Source organism: Helianthus annuus, chromosome 13, assembly GCF_002127325.2.
Source record: "Helianthus annuus cultivar XRQ/B chromosome 13, HanXRQr2.0-SUNRISE, whole genome shotgun sequence".
Taxonomy (NCBI): domain Eukaryota; kingdom Viridiplantae; phylum Streptophyta; class Magnoliopsida; order Asterales; family Asteraceae; genus Helianthus; species Helianthus annuus.
Window position 1 is genome coordinate 76,434,927 of NC_035445.2, and position 19,900 is coordinate 76,454,826.

Below are 19,900 nucleotides of genomic sequence, written 5' to 3' on the forward strand. Positions count from 1 at the left end.
AGAACAAAAGGTTATATTAGGTCACGCCTTGTCCCCGACCACAAGAGCGCACCTGAAGCAGCTTCTCTTCGGGAACCAAGACATTTTCGCATGGACACCCGCAGACATGACAGGGGTCCCGCGTGATATTGCGCAACACCACTTGAATACCTCACCAGGTATCAAGCCGGTGATCCAAGGCCAACGCCACCTTGGGTCCGCTAAAAATCAGGCGATGCAAGAGGAAGTCGAAGAACTGCTCTCCGCAGGCATCCTGCGGGTAGTCAAATACCAGACTTGGTTATCCAACCCAGTTATGGTAGAAAAACCATCCGGGGGCTGGCGCATGTGCGTCGATTACAAAGACCTTAACAAAGCCTGCCCCAAGGATTGTTACGCACTTCCAGAAATCGACGAAAATGTCGATAATCTCGCACCATTCAGATGGAAGTGTTTCCTCGATTGCTACAAAGGGTACCATCAGGTCCAAATGGCGATCGAGGATGAAGACAAAACGGCATTCCGCACTCCCACCGGGAATTACTGTTATACAAAAATGCCGTTTGGGTTGCGCAACGCGGGCGGAACCTATCAAAAGCTGATGAACGACACTTTCCGCGGCCAAATAAGCAAAAGTGTCGAAATCTACATGGACGACCTAGTCGTCATGAGCATGGAGGAAGATACCATGCTCACAGACATTGAAAGAACATTCCAGACTCTGCGAAGCGTTAACATAAAGCTCAATCCAGGGAAATGCTCGTTTGGAATGGAAGAAGGCAAATTCCTTGGGTTCATCGTGACAAAAGATGGATTCAAGGTAAACCCGGAGAAAGTTCAGGCGATCGAGCGCATGCCATCGCCTTCATCGTTGAAATATATGCAACGATTAGCCGGCAGGCTAGCGGCACTCAACAGATTCTTAGCCAACCATGCAGCTAAGTCTTATCCTTTCATCAAGACCCTGCGGAACTGTTTAAAGAAAGAACAATTCCAGTGGACCGCAGAGGCCGAAAACGCCTTCCGGGAAATGAAGGAGTGTTTGATACAACTCCCAACCTTAACCGCACCACGCAAAGAGGAGCCACTCATATTATACCTATCTGCCGCGGACAACGCGGTAGGTGCGGTATTGATAATGTAGCGGGAGGGGGTTCAAACACCCATCTATTACATCAGCAAGATGCTCAACGACCCAGAAACAAGGTACTCAATAATGGAAAAATTGGTATTAGCACTAGTGCACGCATCAAGAAGGTTGCGACGCTACTTCGCGAACCATGTCATCACGGTGCTAACCAATTACAGGATCGGCCCGATCCTATCCAAACCTGACATTTCTGGGAGATTAGCAAAATGGGCAATAGAGCTGGGCGCGCACACGTTGAACTACAAACCGCGCCCCACGATAAAAGGCCAAATCTTAGCTGATTTCGCTGCCGAAGTACCGGTGAATCGCATCCAAGAATGCGAACAAGCACAAAACCCTGCACCAACGCCATCTTCCTCAGAAACTTGGGCACTATTTACCGACGGTGCCTCCAACGAGGAAGGTGCGGGCGCAGGTCTGCGACTCGTCAGCCCTGATGGCCAAGAGCTTACATATGCCATCCGCCTCGATTTCAAAAGCACAAATAACGAGGCCGAATATGAAGCCCTACTGGCCGGACTACGTTTAGCAGTCAAACTCGGCGTGCAGCATCTGGAAGCACACGTCGACTCTTTGTTGGTTGCAGGACAAATACGCGGCGACTATGCCGCAAAGGGGGATATCATGATCCTCTACCTCGAGCAAGCCCTGCAACTAACATCCAATTTCGCTTCGTTCAATATCTGACATATTAATCGAATGAAAACAAGTCCGCGGATGCACTATCAAAACTCGCATCCACCAGCTTCCAGCACTTGGCAAAGGAGATACGCATCGAAATTCTGCAAAATACTTCGGTACCCCTGCGCCAAGTCAACGTCATTCAATACGGTACAACATCATGGATGACTCCTATCATCGCATATCTGCAATCAGGTGTGACTCCCGAAAGCAAGTCAGAGGCACGCAAGCTACAATACAAAGCGTGCCATTATCAAATGGGAGACGGTATCCTATACCGCAAATCATACCTAGGACCACTACTACGATGCGTCAACCCCCAGGATGCCACATACCTCATCCGAGAGATACACGAGGGCATATGTGGCATACACGCTGGACCACGCATGGTAGTGGCCAAAATCATAAATGCCGGGTATTACTGGCCCGGTATGCACCTGGACGCCGTCAAAGAGTTGCGCAAATGCATCGACTGTCAACGTCACGCTACAAAAACTTTGCGGCCAAAGAACAACTTAGTCCCCGTCACAACCGCATGGCCCTTTCAGAAATGGGCAATTGACGTTGTGGGACCTTTCCCTGACGCTCCGGGTGCGGTCAAATTTATCATAGTAGCGGTTGATTACTTCACAAAATGGGTAGAAGCAAAACTGCTCGCCTCAACCACTGCTATGATAACAAGAAAATTCATTTGGGAACACATCATCTGCCGTTTCGGTTTACCAATGTGCATTGTCACCGATAATGGCACCAACTTTGCTGCTGACGAATTTCAAAAATGGCTAAAAGAACTACACGTTGAACACATATTCTCATCCGTGGCACATCCGCAAGGAAACGGCCAAGTTGAGAGTATCAACAAAAGCCTAGTCGAGGGCATCAAGGCAAGGTTGGGAACAGCCAGGCGTGGCTGGGTCGATGACCTCCCAAGTATCTTATGGGCTCACCGTACTAGCCCAAAAACAAGCAATGGGGAAACACCCTTCAGCCTAGTCTACGGTTCAGAAGCGGTGATCCCCGCGGAAGTAGGTCTCCCCTCTCCTAGAATGTTGACTATTGAAAAACTAGACAACATCACAGAACGCAGGATCGATTTGGACCTCTTGGAAGAAAGGCGCGAAAATGCGGCCATCAACGAGGCCAAATATAAATCCAAACTTGAAAAGTACTACAACACGCGTGTCCGCGTTTGTACTTTCAATCCAGGAGACTACGTCCTACGCGACAACGAAGCATCTAATGCTGAGCGCCCATGCAAACTTGCCCCCAAGTGGGAAGGACCCTACCTCATCAAAGAGGTCTTAGGGAAAGGCGCATACAAATTACAAACGTTAGAAGGCGAACCTATCGCACGAACATGGAATGCACAACAGCTTCGACGCTGTTATATGTAAGTCATGTTCCTACATTTTCTATGTAACATATCGGGCCACAGGCCATTGGCAAATAAATAAATAAGCAATTTTATACATTATTGTTTGTTACTACTATTACAAATGCGTGTTCCACTTTGCGGTATCCCAAAAACAGATTGGCAAAATCTTCATTCGCGATACCCATACAAAGTGGTAACCACACACAAATATTGTCATAGGCCAACAAAAGGCAAAAAGACTTGCATATTTATTCGACCGGATAAACAAGTTTTGTTAACACTTAACACAATTCCTGAGCCCAAAAAGGCAAACAACGGAATTGACGCGTACTCATACGACAAAGGTATGGAATATACTTGACCCCATTCACAAATGGGTAGAGGTCCGGATATATAAGCTTTTACAAAGCTTACGCAATTCTAAAACCCTAACGGGGTAAACAATGGAATTGATGCGTACTCATACGACAAAGGTATGGAGTATACTTGACCCCATTCACAAATGGGTAGAGTTCCGGATATATAAGCTTTTACAAAGCTTACACAATTCTAAAACCCTAACGGGGTAAATAACAGAATTGACGCGTACTCATACGACAAAAGTATGGAGTATACTGGACCCCATTCACAAATGGGTAAAGTTCCGCATACATACGTTCAAACATGCAAGAATTAAAAACACTTGTACAAACTGAACAAAAAACTTTATATTCAAAAAATTCAAGCACCCACGCGATGCTTAATGGATTTACATAAAGTTCCTAGTATATACAAGAGGAAAACAAAAAGGGGGCACACTTGCCAACCTAAACCCTATTTCGTACCGCTGGTACCCGCGTCATCTCCAGCACCACCAGCGGGATCCTCCTCTTCGGCATCAGCATACAGCATCCGCAGCCGGTCAACGTAATCCGCAGCCTTTAAGCAGTCGTCCAACTTCTCCACACAAGAGAGGGACGTATCATAAAAGGAGGCTACGGCCGCGTTCAGGCGACCTTCGATATCCACGTCCCGAAAGCCGGATCGCTCTTCGATAACACCGCCTACAGACATAACGTTCATATGGGAAATGCAGCGGTTATAACCAGCTTTAAAACCAGCGTCACGAGCACGCTGCTTGACCAAGTCCAAACCAGCTGCGGTCTCAGGCGCATCCATGATAGCCTGAACAATCTGCAGTAAACAAAGGATAAGTCTCGGATACTAATACAAGCAAATATAAAGGCAAGGGATACTTACACGCGCGATACCGTGACTCCGCATCCACTCGCGGTCACTCTCAAGCTGGTTAAAAGAAGAGGTCAAGGCGTCCTTGGCCTCAACAGCGGCATTAGCCCGCTCTTCCGCAACCGATACGCGCACAGTAAGGTCTTTAACTGCGTCCTCCCGGGCCTTAACATCAGCCTTTCAAAGAGCATAAAATAGTTTACTCAAAATCCGTAAACATCCTCAAAAACCAGGGAAATATAAAACAAAGGTAACAAGTCATACCTGAAGGCTGGCAACAACTTTATCCAAACGAATGCGCTCAGCATTCGCCTCTTCAAAAGCCTTGGAAGAACGGCTCTCCCTCTCTTTGGCCTCCTCCAGGGCCTTCGCAGTACGGGCCCCGTTTCCTTGGCCTCTTCCAGCGCTTTAACAGCCAGGGCCTCTGCCTGCTGCGCCTTAACCGCAATTGCCTCAGCTGCAGCTTTCTCTTTGCCCAAGGTAACGTTCGCTGCCTTGGCATTCGTCAACTGCTGACGAGCACGAAACAGATTGTCATTCTGCTTCGCCCAAGATTCATTCCACTTCTTGCGCTCATTGGAATACTTTTCATTCCAACTCTTGCGTTCATCAGAAAGAAGTTTGGCAAGAGTACGAACCTGTTTCAGCTGAGCAGTGGCAACCCACTCCGAGGTCTGCTTCTGCTTCTCAAAAGCAGCCCTATCCTTCTCAAGCTGCTCCGCACCCGCACGAGCAGCCTTGACCAACTCTTCCGCTTCGGCCCGCAAGCGAGCAGCTTCCTCCTCTCTGCGGCCTAACACCCTGTAGTCTTCCAAAATGGCGTTCGCCACTATGGAACTTCCTACTAGCATGGTAGAAAGTTGGTTGATCCGCAGCTCACGGGGTGCCGAACGGGCACGTTCAACTTCAAATGGGGTGCCCAGACCACCCAAAATCTCCTTGCACGCAGAAGGATCGTTGAAAATATCATCCCCCTGCATAACAGTCCAGGGGGTCGGTGATAAACAGTACTTCGACCCTGGGTATAGGTGCGGTAATAATACTCCAATTCAGACTCCCCAGGCTGAATTGGAGGCCCATCATACCCCACACCGCCGGCAGACGAACCGGTACCCTTCTCACCAGCAGAAGACTTCCGCGGCTCAGCATCATGCTGCCGCACCTCAGCATCAGACTTCTGCTTACCAGCATCTGAAAACCTCAACTCCAATCCATCACCCTCATTAGGAGAGATCAGATTGTCAGAGGAATCCACAGTGTCGAATATCTGGTCAGCAGTCTCTTCCACCGTCTTCTCCACGGTGGGATCGCAAACCGGCCCAACAAAAGGGGCCGCAGGCTCCTTGGGCACAACAGGCTCCTTCGGTACCCCCGCACCCGCAGCAGCGGTATGCAGGGGAGACGAAGGGAAGTCAAAAAAAGAATAACCTGCATCTCGGGATTCTGCAACACAAAGAGCAAATTGTTAATCCAACATATGGTACATACAAAACAATGAAAAAAGATATACTTACCAACGGCAACCGCAGGTTTCTTTTGCGCCGGAGCAGCCCTTTTGGTCTGCAGTCTCCGACGCTTTGGTTCACCACCACCACCAGCCTTCTGCTCTGGTCCTCTTTTCTCACCAACAACGGGGGGACTCGCAGCCGCACCACTACCTATAACACCCAAACCCTCAAGGGTGTCAGATACTACCACGTAATCGTTATATCCGCGATAACAAGACCGATAGGTACCTGCGGCTTCAGAAACTGAAGAAGGGGCAACTGAGCCTTCAGAACTCCCCTTGCCACGACCCCGCGCGGTTTTCTTCACCGGTTTCTTCTCCGCATGCTTTTTGGGGATGCGCTTCTCAAACTTCCCCAAATCCGCAAGGATACCTGCATTGAAACAATCAAGAAAACCAATAAAAAAGATAAACTGGAAAAACAGATGCAACTTACGAACTACCTCTTGCGTCTCCCGGCACCGGGGCATCCAGCACTGCACGCGACGGCACGCGGAAGTTGCTAAGAATTTCTAGGTTGAAGCCTTTCTTCAGCTCAACCGCAATAAGCTCAACCCGGCCCTCGAAATCGGGCTTGAACATTCTCCACAAGCCAACCGCATCCACTGATACAACACATGCATACAGGTTACTACAAGGATTAGGAAGTAAGGAAAACAACAAAGAGTAACAAACTTACCACCACTCTTTTCCCGCAAAACGGGCCTTGCCTTCCTATCCGGTCTAGTGAGCATCATCCGCAACACCCACAGCTGATTGTTATCCAACTTCTTGAGTTCAATAGGCCGCAGCCTAGAGAACCAATCCACAGTCTTTGCGGTGGCAACGGGAATATCTTCATCAGAAACTCCGACGTTGACATTCCTGAAAGAAATGCTGGCATAGACCGCACAGGCTTTAACATAGAAGAATTTCTTCTTCCAGCCTGTCACACCCTTAGGAGGCGTCATCAACTTCAAGCTCCCATGCCGTTGAGTAAACGAGAAAAAACCAGTGTTCACCGTCAACTGGTAGAATCGCCGGAAATTTTCAACAGTGATGGGCAAGCCATGGGCACGGAATGTATATTCAAAGTTCCTGATTCGGAACATTCCAAAGGGACTAAGTTGGGAGATATGGAGATGATAATACTCCAACACCTCCGCAACGAACACCGTCACCGGCAACCTAAGGTTGCCGTCGTTGAAAAAATCAGCCCATAAAGTTATATAACCGGCCGGAGCATCGGCACCGGTATCCCCCTCTTGTGGGTAAGTAGCATCCCAATCGTCGGCCATCTGAACAGTGGTCATCAAGAGTTTAAAACCACCCTTTGACCACTTCAACACCGGTAACCCACCACCGGGAACATCAACGTCATCATCTTCGTCTTCATCAGCCGCTACTACCGGCTGTTCAGGGTTTTCACCCTCCACATTGTGTGGACTTGATGGTTCAGCCATCAGGAAACGTCGAAGAAACGAAAGAAAGTGAGTAGAAACACTAAACTCAGAAAACCTCACCGGAAACTTCAAACAATTGATCGGAGAAGACAAAGTAACTTCTTTTCTCTCACCGGAAAATTTTTTAAATTTTGAACAAGTGAGGGGAAACCAGGAACGGTTTCCCCTTATATACCCATCGCAATTAATGAGGAGGGAGAAAACGAATCATCACGTTCAAAAAGAACGAATTATGCGACACCACGTGTCAAGCGCCGTTTCCGCTGACGGTTATCACGCGCGCGTGGCCGCCCACGCGCCTGACATAGGAGACGTTTACACTCCTTGCTACAGTGCATTTAATGCCTCGGGCAGTGCAAATGTCCTTTCATTTCAGCACATGCCAGAAAATCTCACCAACTTCCACCAACTCACACGTGCGCTCAGCCACGTATGTAACAAAAAGCGACTACCTTATCCAATTGCAAGCGGTATGCGGTTTCTCTGCTTCCCGCACCATAACCCATACCGCATATCGTTTTTTTTACATACCCCTAAAAATAGGCAAAATATATGTCTTCACACTATAAGGGGGTATAATACCTTTCCGCACTACCCACGAGCACACGTGGAATATGCGGAAATGACACACACGAGCCCGTTCAGGTGTGTCAGATACTCAGAACCAGCGTTGTTCTTTGGACTGAACCGCATCTCAGATACAGGTAAACCGCATTGCCTTCATTCTTTTAAAGCTTCAAATCCCTCCTGTCCGGTTCACAACCGTAGAGGGTACATGAACACCTTCTTTAACGTGAAGAAGGAAGGGAATGTACGCGCGCGCACATCAGCAACCCTGACTCCTGAACCTTCAAGAGCCACATACGAGCAACACACCCATTTCGAGCGAATATGGGAATGCAAAACCGCAGACACTCATGAGTCACTGCGGACATAACCATAGCTTCCGGAAATAGTTGCTACGGTAGAGCCACAACTAACTCCACATCGAGGAACGAAACTACTCCAAGGAAAACTCCTCGGTATTGGAGCGGGAAGGAAGGTGCCTAAGGACGAGAGGCGGACGAGATCCCTAATAATCACAATAGCCCTTGTCGAACAACAAGCGGTCGAACAAGCGGTAACAAGTCTGCTTATGACTTTGTTACCCTACTTGTACGTTGGATAGAATAAACAATGATGGGCATTACCATGCCTATGATCATGTTTATTTGACCGTTATCCAGAATCACATTGTTCGACCAAACATGGCCAACAATGACGCAAGTGCCCAACGTTGCTCCCACAACCGTGGCCAACAATGTCAAGCAACGAGGTAACCGCAAAGGACATGCGGCTACTTGAGAGCTAATGTGAAGAACATGAACACCCCACGAAAGGAATCATCATTAGATATCCAATCATGGAAACAACATGCTCTCTTCTTCATTCACCACTTCAAAGGTTGGGTCGAAGTTTGTGCACACCTTCAACCACATCTCAAAGATTGGTTCGAAGTTTGTACACTTCCTCCAACTAATTCCTACAGTTGGTTCGGCACACCAACAGGTGGCAACCAGCCAAAGGCTGAGAATTTCGCATCAGACGAAACATTTTCACCGGTACGGAAGAGGCGTCAAAAGACCCTTCCAGACCTCCAGCTTGATTTACAAACAGCAAAGACCATCCACATGGTCTAGGATCTTCTCCAGACTCCAAACTACCTTCTAAACACCATAGTCCAGTACTCCTCCCACATACAACTTGTATGTGACAGCAACACTAGACTGGGGGGACTTGAAGGGGTATGGTCCCGGATCTCGCGTCAGCATCGACCGCGAGTGACCATTACCCTTATCAAAACCCCCACCAGCTAACAACCTACTTGTGCCTATGCGAAGAACGTGTCGACACAAGGGTTGAATCCAATCTATCTAGTAACGAAGGAGGACTTACATGGAACATGAGAACGGTAGAGTGATGCGACATAGCATCACATCTGGTGTATGAAAACGAAAGTATTCACAGCGATGCGGCCTCGCACCGCGTTCCAGTGAACACTTCTATCAATACAAAGAAGCTGGATAACAGCAACAGTCACCACAGGCGACGATGCGGCCAGCACCGCATCTCGCGTATTTCTTGATCACTAGCAAGAGACGCGATAACATCAGATGTTACCGCAGGCAGCGATGCGGCTAGCACCGCATCCTATACGTTCAACAGGAGGCAAGGTTAAGCAAGTGAATGACCAGATCTCGGTGGTTTGTAAGGGAGGTGATGATAGTTCTGTTCATGAAGATGGTGGTTGTTCTGCTTCTTCAATTCAAAATACATAATAAAGACAAGATTCTATTCGTTATTGTAACTTTAATATGTCCCTTTCAATTGAGGTCTGGTTGAATCCAATTGAACCAATTGAAACCAATGGTCAGCCCATTATTTGGGGAATTTTATCATGTTAGGGATGGGCATTATTTGGGGAATTTTAGGATCATCGTCAGTCGTTTAGGGTTCAAGAATCAAAAGCCCTAAATGTTAGAAATCATTTGTTTAGGGTTATAATCGTGTCTTCAAAGACACTCTCAATTGGGTTGTCTGATGCTCTTAGTTGTGTACATCTTCATTTTTAAATTTAATTGTTATGCTTCGAGTTGTTTCAGGCCGATGCACTTCGTGAGAGATTCAATGCAAACAAGAACGTGGTTAGTTTCTCTTTTATTTTGATACGTATAGTTATGATTGTGTTCACTATGTTTAGTGTGAAATTAGGAGTTGACTTGTTCATAAGTATAGGGAACACAGGGTAACATGAATGCAACTTAAAATATAGGCACTTCAACAAAAGTCGAATGTGTTGGCAAGTTGACTTTTTTCATTTTTCCTTTCAGCTGAGAGGATCTCCGGATATTAATGTTTGTTTTTGTGCTTCAGTGACAATTTTATCAGCTCCCAACTCCGGAAATCTTGAAAATATTGTTGAAGTTTTTGAAAGCTCAAAGGAGGCCCCTGTTGATGAAAGTGATAGTAATGATACTGATGAAAGTGATTCTCTGATGATATTGAAGATTCTGATCATAGGTTATATACATCATTGTGTTGTAGGTTTTGCTTGTTTGTGAATTTACCTTGGGCCTGGGTTCGTTAACCTTGCCAATTATGCTTTATGTATTGTTCTTTCATGAAAGTTAAGAGTAAAATGGTTAACCTAAAACCCTATAACTTCTCTACAGGTTAATCTGTAGTTAATAATCTGGTGGTAGCCTATCTATATCTTGTTGATTCTCTCAAAGGTTTTCTTTGAAGGTTTGTTTAAAGATTTAGTTTAATGTTTCTTTTTACTGTTGAGAATTGTATACTTTTTTTTCTTTTTTGCTATAAATCTTCATAATTATTTTTCATGGGTTTCTTTATTTGCAGAATTGCATTGCAGTCATGGGCTTTCTTGTTTAAGGAGGAAGGTATGATTTATACTTTTTATATTTCTTTTGTGAGGCTATTTTCTCTACCTGCAAGGAATATGCTTATGTATTGATTCACGTGTTTTAACTATTTAAATTGAATGCCAAAGGATGAGCCAACCCCATTTGATATAAAAAAGGACCCTAAAAGCATGTGAGATGATGAATATGGTATAAAAGATTCATGGGAAGATGAAGATGAACCCTCTCCGGTACAATTTATATGCTATTAACATAATGATTTGAAAACTTGCTTCGAACTGCCTATTCTTCTAAATTCGAGTATGCTTAAATTGAAAATATTTTTTTATGTGATGTTACAATATTTTTCCTTTAACATGTATCAGCCACAAGTGGTAGCACCTCCTGTTGTGAAGGCCACAAAGAAGTCAACAGTCAAACCTGCTCCAAGAAAAAGGGACAGCTGTTGTTGAAGTAGCAAAAGAGGTGCATTAAATCCTTTACTAGAAAAGCTCTAACAATGAAGGTATGCACCATTAATGGTATAACCATTTATTCATCTGAAAATATACAGTGTAATCGTATAAATTTTGTTACTATTGTGCATGGCATCTTGTGGAGTTGCCTTTTTATAGCTTTTCCTTCATTTGTATGATGAATATAGCAATTTCAATTTGGATCTGTTGGCTTCTTTTCACCTATGAACCATTTTCATGTTCCAAGTTTTAGTCTATAGTTAGAGTGACTTATATTGTGGTACCGTTCTTTTTTGTCATATTTTATGTTGTTTGTTGTACCAACACTTGGTTGACACTGTAATGTATGTGACACACATCTGGTCAAATTGGTAACTTTTATTAAACGGGTCAATTATATGCATAAGATTGACGATTAACTTTTTAAAACGGGTAAAACGGGTCATTTTTAGTGAAGATGTCAAATGAGTAATAAGTCACAAAATGGGTATTTTTTATTGAACGGGTCAAATGGGTAATTCCTATTGAACGAACCAATCCTTTTTGTCAATTCATATGTTATATATTAATGGAAGTGTTTATACAATTTAACAAGTTTGGGTCATGAAGTGGTTTTGGATTGTGGATTAGAGGTTGGTGACATGGCACTGACGTGGAGGGTCACGTGGGTCATGACTACACATGGTCTTGAATCTCTTATTTTTGATAACTTTTAAAAGATTTGTAAATTTAACAACTTTTACAACTTATTCTTGAATCTCTTATTCTTGATAACTTTTACTAAACCGAACATTATTAAATTCCCACCCTTAAAACTAAATCATCAAACCAAACATTAACAAACCATTTTAGTATCAAATATATCTAAGTCTTCTTCTCCATGGGCGGTATGTGACCATAGACCGCGTTCTCTCATCTGCAGCTCCTTATGGTTTAATAAACTTTGTTTTTCATATGGAAATTCTACACTTTATTTGCGTGTTGGTGACTTTATAGGTTTTACGACAATTTTTTTGTTGAATAAAATATAATGTTAGATACCCAAAATAGGTTGTGGTTCGTAATAAACATCATAATCAAATCTAACATCAGTTGCGATACCCGTCGCATCGCGCGGGCCTTCCCACTAGTTATTTATAGTTTTTAAAATTTTGAAACCCTAGTTATCTTATATGTCTCTCACAACATCCCTCATTTCACTATTTCAATTTTAGTTTGTGTTAAGGATTAACAAACTCTTATTTTGTGTTTATCATGTTTTTGATAATCATGCCAACTCTGTTCGGATAATTATGTTAAGTGTTTCTTTATTTTTTGTGGATTCTTCGTAATGTTTGTGATGAAAATGCAGATTTTATTCTAAAATGAATATTGTGTTCATAAACGTCGTTTGTGTTCATTTATGTTCATGAACATTTGTTTGAGTTCATTAGCATATGGTAAGTGTTCGTGAACAGTTCACGAACATGTTCGTTTCCTTAATGAACGAACACGAACAAGAAATCTCGTTCGGTAAGCGTTCGTGAACAGTTCATGAACAAGCTTGTTCCTTAACGAACGAACACGAACATGGCCTTGTTCGTGTTCGTTCGGTTCGTTTACAGCCCTAGTGATAGATCTCATGAAAATTAGTTAAGATTATAGTCATTGTTAATTAGCATTTTGTTCCATCTTTTTCGTAATACTAGATATCAAATTAGTATTAGAACAACGATCTTGATCTAATAAATTGCAATTAAGACAATTAACGAGAGGACCATAACGTGTTCCGTCAATATGTTGTAGAGTTGAACTTGAAAAGCAAACAAAATGAGTTAACTTGGATCATGTCGAGATGATACGAAATTTGGATTATCACTTAAATCAAAGAAAGGAAAAAAAAAAAAAAAATATTGGTTAAAAGTAGGGGTGTGAATTACCCCGAAAACACGACATGAACCTAACATGAAATTCGCGGGTTTAGTTTTAGGTTGAACCCGCGAACCCGTTTAGCTAAACGGGTCGGGTTCGGGTCAACCCGGTCAGGTTGACAGGTTGAACCGTGTAACCCATTTATATTATATTACTAGGTTATATACCCGTGATTTCACGGGTTATGGGTTGTTTTATAAAAATTTCTATTTACATAATAATTTTATATATTTGATTTCTTATAATTGGATAACCTATTCATACTAACACCACTTTAACGTCCTTTCTAACATGAGTTTTTCTTAACATGCGGTCTTGCTAACGTTACTGCTACGTCACTCTTAATGTCTTCTATTTATACCCTCCCACACTTAATTTTTTATACCCGTGACTTTAACAGGTTATGGGTTGTGTTAAAAAAAATCAATATTTATAAAAGATGGTTCATAGCTAGGATTCGAATATGTTTATTGTAATTTTCCTCTCTTTAATCGCACAGACTCATGACACATAAAATTTTTTACCTTTACTTTTCAAATCATATGGCTAGAGCTTCACTCAACCCTATCTTGGGAAATGAGATTGCAAATTTCCAACGTAGGGTTGAGTGAAACTCTAACCATATGATTTGAAAAGTAAAAGTAAAAAAAACATATTTTTTTTATATTTGAAAAAAAAAAGAAACTTTGCAAAAAAATAAAAAAGAAAATCTAATTCATTTGTCTTAAATTAAATTAACAATTAGCGATAGAAAAGGATTAATTTTTGGGCAAAAAGATTAACACACCAACTCTTTCATTATCTTCTTTACCCATTGCTCTCTACCCCTAACAAACCCTAAAGCAGACTTTTTCCAAAAAACGCGGTGGTTTCGCCTGACGTTCCGATCACTCCGCCGTTCTACATCCAAGTTCAACCTCAAGTTCAACATCCGGTATATGTTTTTTGATCTCATTTCTTTATTTTTTGAAAATTTTCTAGTTTATAAGTTAAATAATCAGAATCTAAGTTTCTGAAAACAAAATCATGATGAACGGAACTTCAATCGTTTGTGTTTTAGTTTGATTTCTTGACTTGTTTGCCGATCTGAATAATGTTTACTGTATGTTTCATTTTTTCATGAAACCCTAAATCCGTGATAATGATCAAACACTTATCTTCAGATTACATAATATAAATAGTAAATATCTTGTTGGTGGTTGTTGATTTTCTTTACTTCAAACCCTAAAACGGAAATTTTGATATATGTTCTTTCAACTCTTTAAGTACTGTTTTAGTGTGGTAATTGGAAATTCTTACGACTGATCATTGTGAATTAGATTGCACAAACCGTATATGCTTGTTTTTACACTGTTTTCGGTAAAAAATCTACACTGTTTGTACTTAAACACATTGCATAGATGATGAATTTGAGTTCAAATGATGGACTTTTACAATATGTTCTATGCCATAAATTAATTTGGATGTGTATTTTATGCATAATTATAACTTAAAAAGAGATTAATATAAAGTTTTATAATTAAAATGCAACTGTAGATATACATTTGTGTTTTTATAGTAAAATTTTAATTTAAAATAATAATTTGCGAAAAAAAGTTTAAAAAAATTAAAATTTTGGTTGAACGGGTCAGGTTTGGATCAACCCGCTAATATTCGGGCCGTGTTCGGGTTCATATGTGTCACAATATTTTCGAGTTCGGGTTAGGTTCGTCTAAAATTTTCAGGTTCGGATCGGGTTAAACCCGCGATTAGCACCCCTAGTTAAAAGGTCGCTTGGTCATGACTCTTCTAAATTAATAAAATAAAAATGATGTTTCAGTTTGTACCTACTGGGTAGATCGATATTGTAATTAGGGTTGTAAACGAACCGAACCTTCAACGAACAATTCGTGAACCGTTTGGCAGGAGGTTTGTTTACGTTTGTACGTTAAATATATGAACGAACACGAACAAGAAATTTCTTTCGAGTAGTTAAAATGAACGGACATGAACAGATGTCTCGTTCATTCAATTGTATTCGTGAACGTTCGGTAACGTGTTCGTGAACATTTGTTGATGTTTGTTTGTTTATGTTGCTCATGAGTTTTTTGTACTTTTATCTATTTTATCTAAATTTTTCATGCTTTTTAACTTTTATTTATTTTATTATCCTAAAAATTAAAATAGAAAACCCGATTCCCATCATGTTTATGCACCGTTCCTCTTTCCTTCCTCCATATTCACATTGAGGAACACTATCAACCTCCATTCCACTATTACGGCTTCAAGTTCCAACGTTACTTCCTCCGTCATCCACCTCTAGATTATGTTGCTTTCGTCGATTTTATTTGTGTTCGTGAACACATTCATTTTCTTAATGAACAAACATGAACATAAAATCTCGTTTGGTAAGTGTTCATAAACATTGTTGAAGACATTTTTTCCTTAATGAACGAAGACTGCGTTTATAGTCCTAATTGTAATTGATTAAGGTATAGTATAAAAGCAAATAAAACATATTGTTTATGTTGTTATGTAGCTATTATGTTGGGACCAGTACTGACAAATAATTGATAGTTGGGACAGAAAGATTTGATGGTCAGGTGGTGATGAGAATAACTTCGATAATGAAACTTTAAAATATAAACGTCTAGTTGATCAAAAATAAAATTTTTCCATTGCTTTTTTAACAAGATCATCATCATACTCAATAAATCTCACCAATGTCAAAGCTAAAATAGATTTTAAGAAGGGAAAGATGTAGACAGTTTTATCTCTATCTCGTATGAATAGAGATATCACTTCCAGTAAGACCCCGGTTCAATAGTTATTATAAAATAAAAATAAAATTGACAAAGGCATTTATTGAGAGCAGAAGTGATTAATAGAAGAAGATGGGCTAAGCACATTCATGGCCTAGTGACCCTTAAATTATTGGTTCTATCAATTATAGAAACTTAGCCCATTGGGGGATAAAACACTTTATGAAGATTTTTTTTCCAAAGGTTATACTACACAAGTTAAGTTAACGTATAAATTGTACAAAACGTACGAAAGATATGAAAAAGCAAAAAAAAAAAAAAAAAAAAAAAACGCGGTGACATTTTCATAATTATTTGCTTGTAGGTAATTATCAAAACTACTCTACAAATAATCTTGTAGGGTAATTTTGCTTTCTCTTTATTACACATTTTAAACATCAACAAAATCAATTTGGTTTGGACAAACATATTCCCTTACAACAAGGAAAAAGACATTTTGAGGTTATTGGTTAGTCAATGTGACTGGATTGTTTTAAATTCGCCTACTAGATAGTACGGTCGATCCATGGTCGAACCATGTTATCAACGACATGCTGAGCCGGATCTAGAGTCTTTCAAATCTAAGCAATGGCCTAGGGCCTCCAAAAAATATGGGCCTCAATTTTTTTTTAAAAATCTTTATATATCATATGTGTATTAGAGTATTAGGCCCAAATGAACAAACAAAAACATTGCAAGAGTCAACTGAAGAACCAATTTTAAAATAAAAGATGCTCAATTCAAACTCAAAGGAATATGCAATTCATACTTAATTTGGGTCGACATCGTTATTCTCGCTAACTGTAACGTCGCACAGCGGCCCCGCCTTTGTAGTATGATTAGGGTTTTCAAAAACGTTAGGCCGACCCTGACGACATGCATATTTTGTTCCAAGTCTTGTACCTTTAATAGAATATTGGATGGTTGATACATAGTATGAGAGAGACATCAACTATAGTCTTTAGGTTATACTTTTTTTAACGACGGAACCTCTATATGTTAATATAGAAACTGGGCCAACAAAAAACTGAAAACTGACAATTATAAAATTACATCTCGAATATTAAAGTCACACCATCTCGAACAATCAATATTGCAAAATTTCGATCTAGTCATAACCCAAAAGTAAAAGTTTTCTTTTATGAATACTTTGAATGATTGATATACTATCATGATGATTTATATGATAGGACATAAGTTTCAACTCTACTAATAATAATAGGGTAATTCATGAGTTCTTTCTTATGAAATTTAATCAAACTAAATAAAATTGTAAATACATGTTTAGAAAGCTACTTCCACTTTATTCCTAACAGTCACATCTTAAGGCCCACTACCTTTTGTCGTACCATTTGCTTCTTTTCTTGTACCCTACCAAATGGTGCATGATGTAACATTGCAACGTGATAAGTTTCTTTACCTTTTTCATGTTTAGTGGGAACACTCTCTTCTTATTATTAAATAATAAAAAATTATTAAAGCATATTGTCTCAACAAAAATATTCTTCTTATTATCAAACAATAAAAATTATTAAAGTATATTGTCTCAACAAAAATATATAGTCTGTTAATTTTGGTTTACTTATTTCATTTGACTGATACAATTTAATTTCCTGAGCTCATGAATTATTACTAACAAAATAATCAAAGTGAATGTGATTTTTATTTTGTTATTAAAACTTTAATATTCAGTTGGTTTCTTTATTTTGTAATATATTTTGGCACAATATGTAAGAAATACTGAAATACATGCATTTCATTCGGATTGTTTCTTCCCACAATTCCACAAATTCCAACTTTTGGTGAAAAGAGCCAAAGTTGATACCTACCTTCCTTCCTTCACATCCAAAGTTCTTTGCTTGCTTGATTTGAGTTGTTTGTGAGTTTTAAATTCTCAACTTTAGAAGTGTTTTGGTAAAGTTTTTTTTATTTTGAGTAATTTATACTAAAAACTATAAATTATTTTTCACTGGATCTACATTCTTTATTTAATGTTGGTTTAAGATCTATATGTATTTTCTTTTAAATATAGATGAACAAATTTTCTTTTGTTGATTGTATTTATTATCTTTAGTTACTTTTATTTTACTTTTGAATTGTAATTAGAATTGTTCTATTTTTATATTTTTAGTGTTTGATTGGAACCCCAATGGTGACCATGAGACATTATATTATATAATATAAATTTGTAATATTTGTTGGCTTTATAGGTTGTACTATCTGTTTTATTGGTGTGTTGTGCATTAGAGTGTTGTATGCTAATGGTACAAGTTGTCACATCCCAACTGTCACACCCTGATATTTCCACGTATTACCGGTGGGCCTGGTGGGGAGTATCGTGACGTAGTTGATATCATCATAGTCAAACAACACAAATTTAAATGCACAGCGGAAGCAAAAGAAAGTGAATCACATTACAACCGAATATTAGTAATATCAAGGTATCACAAATGGACTGTAATGAATCCACAGGAGGATCAAAAGAAAAAGGAAGATTGTTCAACAGACTTTAACATCTAGAGCTTGCAAGACTTGATTATCGATGCCTGGAGTAGCCAGCCTATTTCGTATAGTACCTGCACTTAGCCTTTTTGGAAAATACGTCAGTTTACACTGGTAAATACAACTTAACTGACTCATTTTGAAAAGAGTTTAAAAAATTAATTTGAATGCACTTAGGCAACAATATCTTTTATAACTTGGGACAATTATTCAAGAATAATCTTGTATACAGTTTTACTTATTTGTCGTCCATTAGAACCGGTTAGAAGAGCTGGCTTAGATTAACTGACACGCCACAGGTATAATGCCCACAAGGTTGATTCCTTTAAGTGGATTACCAGTTTTTACATATGCAACTGTCAGGTGTAATGCCTACACCCCGTGCTTAGGTCGTGGCCATTTCTTTGAATGATGCCAAGGATATCCGGGACATGGTCATTTAACCCCCAAAGGCCATACACCAAATAATACAGATTAAAACGAGTTATGTAATTACATCAATCAAAATCCGATTTAAATGACTACACACCCGACCAAGCGGTATTTTTATAATACCGTATCCCAAGCCCATATAGGGAAAATAAGTTAAGAGTATTTACCTGAGCAAGTAATATTCAAAATCAGCAAGTGCACGTATCTTTTACTGGGCTCCTAATCTGGAACGAAGGTTTTTAATAACCTATTAGAATCCTAACGGGTCTTTAATCAAGCCTAAAATTAGACCGGTTAGTTTTAAAAGAGTATACGGTCTAAAAACGCATGATTAAGCGAGGACCGGATTAGAATGTGGTTTAGACCCGACAAGCTTGGATACTTGTTTAATATGGATAAACTAAACACATTCTGGATTTTGAGATGAAAATGATATGGTTTGACCCGTTACGGCTATTATATGCAAACTAGTTACAAAAGCCGATCCGAACGCGAAGATACGTAACGGGTAACCATAAGAGTCATATACAAGTTTCCTAAGTTAATATGCTTAAAGATGTTGTGACATCAGTAAGATATGTTCCATTATGCCCAAAACGAATTTAAACTCAAACTCTGCCCCGTAGGGGCATTTTGGTCATTTTAAGGGTTATAAAAGAGTTTAAATAATAATCTGAGTTACAGGTCTGATATAATCAGTAAATACACTTAATTTAACAAGTTCTAACAGTAGGGTATTACATATATGTGAAATTTATCATTTATAACCAAACTTTGCACCTTAGGGGCATTTTGGTAATTTCACATAGGCTTAAAAGGTCAAAGCTGGAAATCTGAGTTTAAAACTTTTGCTTACTGTGAAAATATAAAAATTTACTAAAAATATCAGTAGGCATCAAATCTTATATGTTTAAAATAGTTTTAATACATACTATGCGTTAAAAACGCTTAAAAAAGCGATTTTGAGCTATTTCCGGGGTTTTAAAGGAAAGCTGATATTTTTATTATTCCAGAAGGCTCAAAATATTTTATTTATC

At 40.0% G+C, this 19,900-nt stretch overlaps 1 protein-coding gene and 1 long non-coding RNA gene across 4 annotated transcripts; both read left to right on the forward strand.

The window, feature by feature from the left end:
- The first annotated feature begins 9,568 nt into the window (after window positions 1–9,568).
- Window positions 9,569–10,608, forward strand: LOC110902838. 3 transcript variants are annotated; one of them, XR_002571451.2, is made up of 4 exons: window positions 9,569–9,704; window positions 10,004–10,045; window positions 10,275–10,479; window positions 10,574–10,608. XR_002571451.2 is itself a non-coding variant. In XM_022149208.2 (3 exons), the coding sequence occupies exons 1-3, from the start codon at window positions 9,588–9,590 to the stop codon at window positions 10,460–10,462; spliced, it is 390 nt and encodes a 129-aa protein (XP_022004900.1). In that variant the 5' UTR covers window positions 9,569–9,587; the 3' UTR covers window positions 10,463–10,500. The 3 variants fall into 3 exon arrangements, 1 of the variants encoding a protein (XP_022004900.1); XR_004877218.1 differs by having other exon boundaries at window positions 10,004–10,479; XM_022149208.2 differs by lacking the exon at window positions 10,574–10,608 and having other exon boundaries at window positions 10,232–10,500.
- Window positions 10,609–10,870: 262 nt separating this feature from the next.
- Window positions 10,871–11,481, forward strand: LOC110902837. The gene is made up of 2 exons (XR_002571448.2): window positions 10,871–11,013; window positions 11,149–11,481. It is a non-coding gene; the product is annotated as an uncharacterized LOC110902837 (long non-coding RNA).
- Window positions 11,482–19,900: the final 8,419 nt, after the last annotated feature.

Excerpts from the sequence above, each read along its gene's own strand:
- LOC110902838 (XM_022149208.2), top strand. The coding sequence starts at position 9,588 with ATGACCAGATCTCGGTGGTTTGTAAGGGAGGTGATGATAGTTCTGTTC. Across the intron at positions 9,705-10,003 it reads ACAAGATTCTATTCGTTATT|GCCGATGCACTTCGTGAGAG; the intron begins GTAACTTTAATA and ends GAGTTGTTTCAG. Across the intron at positions 10,046-10,231 it reads TCAATGCAAACAAGAACGTG|CTGAGAGGATCTCCGGATAT; the intron begins GTTAGTTTCTCT and ends TTTTCCTTTCAG.